At 36.2% G+C, this 5,632-nt stretch overlaps 1 protein-coding gene across 1 annotated transcript; it reads left to right on the forward strand.

Moving 5' to 3' along the window:
• The first annotated feature begins 2,102 nt into the window (after positions 1-2,102).
• On the forward strand, positions 2,103-4,857 carry LOC122297243 (cytochrome P450 CYP82D47-like). The gene is made up of 2 exons (XM_043107237.1): positions 2,103-3,237; positions 4,067-4,857. The coding sequence occupies exons 1-2, from the start codon at positions 2,317-2,319 to the stop codon at positions 4,688-4,690; spliced, it is 1,545 nt and encodes a 514-aa protein (XP_042963171.1). The 5' UTR covers positions 2,103-2,316; the 3' UTR covers positions 4,691-4,857.
• Positions 4,858-5,632: the final 775 nt, after the last annotated feature.

Here is a 5,632-nt window from a genome sequence, read left to right on the forward strand (position 1 = left end):
CGGTACGCAGGACAAGACTTGTGACCATTAGAGAGAGAAAGGAGCCGGATATTACAGTATGGGCTTCAGCATATAGCACTACTATTCTTTTGAGTATTTTTCATTTTTTTCTGTAAAGTTCACATATATGCTCCAGTTTACCTCAGACTGTTGTTGGCCTTAGGCGAGTAGCTCTTGTCTTATCAGAGCCACCAGTCTCTTCAGCCCATAATTCTCGCCTTCACAGTTAGTGACTTTTCTAACTTGCCCACCATGAGACGAGAGGCTCATCTTCACCTCATACTGGGATGTATCTGCCAGGCGTTCTGTAGGGTGCTTGCTCTTCCACATGTTGGACTAGCTGCACTTTACTGCCCTCACAACTATTTTCTCCATCAAACTAATGAAGTGTCCCTCATTATGGCTGAGCAACCGGGTACTGCCCAGAATTTTAATTCCAAATCCGTTCCGGCCCAGATATACCGATATACCCAGGTTACAACCCAGGCCGGAACCCAGATTGATCTAGGTTTTTACAATCTGGAAACCTGGGTTCCGGCCTATACCAGGGTTTTTTTTTTGTTTTTTTAAAAGCCTATATTATTAAATTATTTTTCATGAAAAACATAATGCTGAAAGCCTATATTATATTACACTTTTTTCAAGAAAACATATCAAAATTACATATTCAAGAAAAAATAGTGTTGAAATTAAAAGACTATATTCTATATTTATCTATATTGATTACTAAGAAAAGATGATAAAACTAACCATAACATCTTCTATTCCTCATCATACAAAGTACTAGAGCTAGAACAATACCATTAGTCTCAACAAGACGAAGTTGCTCACAATTGAGATAAAGGGCGAAAAAGACTTCTCCAGGGTGAAAATGAAACTCCACCATCATTTAAAAAAAAAAAAAGGAAAAGGAAACTTTACTATCATGACTAATAGACTTTTTGATATAGCTAGCTTATAAATAATAAAAGATAAAAGGATCAACTTGGAGATAGGTCACTTGATTTTGACACGTGATCGACCAAGTGACTCTCCCCAAAACCACTCTTTCGGCAGCCATTAATTAAAGCAATTATATATGCTTTTTAATTCCTCACTCAACCTTTAATTACAACTTTTATGACTTGCATCTTCACCTTCTTTCTCTCTCTGTCTTCTTTCTACCATGGATATGGAGGAGATACCACAAATTAAGCAGCTGCTCAAAGTACACTTCCACCAGAAGCTGGTGGTGCATCGCCTATGTAATGAAGAAATAGACACAAAATGTAATTAAGAAAGAAATTACTAACGTTATTCTCTTAAAGCCTCGATCCAGAAATAGACACCAAATTGTATTTAAGAAAGAAATTACTAACGTTATTCTCTTAAAGCCTCCAGAAATAGACCCAAAATGTAATTAAGAAAGAAATCATGTAATCATTTCCCAAAGACACAAAGGAGTACTCAAGAAGAACAAACACAAAGCAATAATTATTTTGGATATGGACGATAACTTGCCAACAAGCCAATGTCCCAACAAGCCAGTTATTTGTGGTCAATGAAAACAACGCATGCAAAGCGATAATTATTTCTAATGTTTGTTCCATTATTTGATAGAGCCGCCCTACAGCCCCACTTGGACTGGGGGCAATGCAAAAAATAAAAAATAAAAATAAAAAAAATCATATATTTGTTTTAATGGTTTTAAATATTTTTTAAAAAATTTCACAACTTTATTAAAAAAACAATTTTTCAATCACTAAATAAAAAATAAAATATAAAAAGAACACACAATTGAAATGCACAATCCATCATGTGTTGCTTTAGCATTTCTGTATTTTATAAAAATCTGAATTCGCTCGATTGTCTAAACCCTAAATTTCAAAAGTAGTTTTTGAATTAATTTTTACAACACAGAAAATATATTCGATGAAGTGGTAAATATGAAGTCCGCAGAATAATTAATGATCATGTGACAAATTCTAAACCCGTAATTTGAAGATGTAAAATTAAATAGTCTGAAAAAGTTTTCTTTTTGAATTTTTTTATTGCAAATTAATGTTTAGTCAATTTGGATAACGATCAAACGTGTAAAGCAAAACATCCAGATCAAGGATGGCTTTCCGTTTCGTCGTTTTGTTGCGGCATCATAGAGAATTGGCTAACAAGCAAACAAGATCTGAAACTTTGTCGGATTTTTGCTTTTTGGAAACGGTACTGATTGTCAACTTTGAACTACGCAAAGGTCTCAAAAAGAAGTACGCCCTTATCTCTATAAACCCCATCGACAACCAAAACAATTTTACCCTTGAGTTCTTCTCCTTCACTGTATTTATGGCTAGCATACTTGTCCTATTTCTCTTTTTCTTATTTCTATTTTGGATATGGAGGAGAACCCAAAAGACTGTCCCTCAAAAGATACTTCCACCAAAAGCAGGTGGTGCATGGCCTGTAATTGGCCACCTCCACCTATTAGGAGGGATGCAACCGCCCCATCTAACCCTAGGTGACATGGCCGACAAGATCGGACCAATCTTCAGTATCAACTTGGGCATGCATAGAGCTATTGTAGTAAGCAGTTCGAAGATAGCTAAAGAGTGTTTCACTACCAACGATAAAGCCTTTTCCAACCGTCCAAAAGCTTTGGCGGTAGAACTCATGGGTTACAACTACGCCATGTTCGGTTTCAGCCCATACGGTTCCTATTGGCGCCATGTTCGAAGAATAGTCACTCTTGAAGTTCTCTCAAATCACCGTCTTGAGATGTTCAAACACATGCGAGAGTCAGAGGTAAACGAAGCCATAAAAGAGATCTACGAGTTGTCGGTCAAGAACAACAACGCATTAGTGGAGATGAGAAGATGGTTCGGCTATGTAACCCTAAACGTTGTGTTTATGATGATTATAAAGAAGCGATTTTCTTGGGCTGCAACCAAGGATGAGACTGAAAAAAATGATCAATTTAAAAAGGCAATGAGAGATTTCTTGGTATTGGCTGGGACATTTGTAGCGTCAGATGTGCTTCCATATCTAAGATGGCTGGACTTGGGTGGGTACGAGAAGACAATGAAGGAAACTGCAAAAACATTAGATCATGAGCTTGAAGGATGGCTAGAAGAGCACAAGCAAAGAAGAATTTTTGGGGAGGTAAAAAAGGGACAAGAAGACTTTATGGAAGTGATGTTGTCTATTGTCGCTGACAGTGAAGAGATTTCTAGTTATGATGCCGATACAATCACCAAAGCTACTTGTCTGGTATGTTTTAGATAACCCTATTTAAGCTAATGGAGGGTACTAATTAGACTGCTTTGCTATATTTTTATTGAATATAAAGATCATCCTTGATTTGTGAAGCATACTGATCAAAAGTATCTTTTTGTTTTCTTCTTCTAATTATCCACTGGAGTTTAACATACAATTAGGAAATTTTTTCACATTTTCAAAAAGAATCTAGCTCTCTTGTTATGGTAACTAAAAGGGGTAACCTCTCCAAATTTTCAATGAATCTATTGGTTCCTATCTGCAAAAAGAAAATGGAAGATTTCCCAATTTGTGCTAGGGTGTTGGAAACATTTGTCTTGTTCCTAAAGTCCGCCCAAAAATATATGCTAGTGGTCTACAAAGGGAAATCCTTTGTACAATTCTAGGATATAAAAGTTTGATGCACTCCTCTTGAAAATAAAATGGATAAATCTAGGTCTAAAATTAAAAGACTCACTTTTTAATGGTGGCCCTCACTGTTGTTCAAAATTAATGCACGAAATTTGCATCTCCTAAGACTGTATCTAATATTAGTAATACACTTTCACAAAAAAGAAATCATTTTGATATTGAAAAAAAAAGTTTCTGTATCTTTTTTCAACACAAAATAAGCCCAGGCTTGAAGTGAGCACTCATAAAAAATTTGACGGGAACAAACAAAACAAAACAAACCGCATAAACGAGAGGAAATTGCAAGCATTTATTATAGGCATTGCTCTTTTTTTTTTTAGTCTTTTTGGGGAAATAGTTTTGCTAAGTTCAATTTTAGTTTAATATGGTAAAATTATAAATAACATAGACATACATGCTTGGACTTTTGCAGTCCCTCATCTTAGGGGGTACAGATACAACGACGGTGACAATGACATGGGCGCTCTCTCTACTTCTTAATAATCGAGAGGCTATGAAGAAAGCCCAGCAAGAATTAGACCTCCAGATTGGTAGAGAGAGGCTAGTGATGGAATCAGATGTGAAAAAGCTAGTCTATCTTCAAGCTGTCATCAAAGAAACAATGCGTTTATATCCTGCCGCGCCACTTTCTCCGCGCGAGTCCCTTGAAGATTGCACTTTGGCTGGTTATCATATCCCAGCTAGCACACGTCTTCTTGTTAATCTATCGAAGATTCATAGAGATCCACAAGTGTGGTCAGATCCAGCCGAATTCCACCCTGAAAGATTCCTTACAACCCACAATGACATTGACTTTAAGGGCCAGCATTTTGAGCTAATACCATTTGGTAGCGGGAGGAGAGTTTGTCCAGGAATCTCATTTGCACTACAAGTTATGCAGCTCACACTTGCTAACTTCTTGCATGCCTTCGACATTACAACAGTACCAAAAGATGAACCAATCGACATGACTGAGGAATTCGGACTTACATCTATGAAAGCCACCCCACTTGAAGTCCATCTCACTCCACGCCTTCCTTCTTCAGCATATGCATGATTATTCGAGTATATGTTAAATAGCTACGTTATTGTCAAAGAATTTTATCTTGTCTTATTTGTATAACTAAGGAAAGATCAAGACAGAAATCATATGAGAGGGTTTTAATCCGTGAAATAAGATAAATTGTCCAAATACCCACTCAATAAAACACCTCTCATCTCAAACATGTCTTATAAATTTTATATACTATTCACAAAAAGACCCTCCAATACTACTGTTTCACTTTCATTCCATTAAGTAAGATGTGGTACATTTATTACTATTAATTGATCGTTTATTACATGATTCTTAATCATCTAATGAATATGAATGTGAAACATCTTACTTAATAGAATGAAAGTATGATGAGAGTATGGCCTCTACCATCAACCTCTAGCCTCGACCATTCAAAGCATCTCCTGCAGTGCATCGTCCAGTACAAGCCAACTGACCTCTGCCATTCAAAGCACTAGCTTCGCATGGGTTTGCAATAGTTGACCCGTATCTCTACTATTGACATCGATTGTCTGTTGTAGAAGAAAATGGTGTATAAAGTCTCACTACCCAAATCAATGAAAGGCACCCCTTTGAAACACTGGAAGCCTTGCACTTCCATCCTTGAAACTGCCAAAAAATTCTGTAAGCTCCATACCTCCACCACCACGGCTCCTAAGATATGCTCCTACTAGGTGGACCTTTAATTATCAATGGAAAAATTAGCATATAGCGTCTTCTCAACTATATTTTTCTTGTTTCTTTCCTGTTTAGTTTCAAGCAAATTAAAATTAAAAATCTCAGGTTGATAGCTTTCATAAATAGTTTTTAAGAGATCAAATATCAGTGTGTTGTGAAATTTATTAGAAAATGAGTATATATATATATATATATGCAGTATCCTTCTAATTTTTAAAAGAGGCTAACTAAATTATTTGTTATTGACCATAGATCTTAGCACCCTAA

Source organism: Carya illinoinensis, chromosome 15 (genome assembly GCF_018687715.1).
Source record: "Carya illinoinensis cultivar Pawnee chromosome 15, C.illinoinensisPawnee_v1, whole genome shotgun sequence".
Classification (NCBI taxonomy): Eukaryota; Viridiplantae; Streptophyta; class Magnoliopsida; order Fagales; family Juglandaceae; genus Carya; species Carya illinoinensis.

What these genes read in the sequence shown, in the direction of transcription:
- LOC122297243 (XM_043107237.1), top strand. Translation starts at nt 2,317, where the DNA reads ATGGCTAGCATACTTGTCCTATTTCTCTTTTTCTTATTTCTATTTTGG. An exon ending in TCACCAAAGCTACTTGTCTG is followed by an intron (nt 3,238 to 4,066) that starts GTATGTTTTAGA and finishes GGACTTTTGCAG; the next exon opens with TCCCTCATCTTAGGGGGTAC.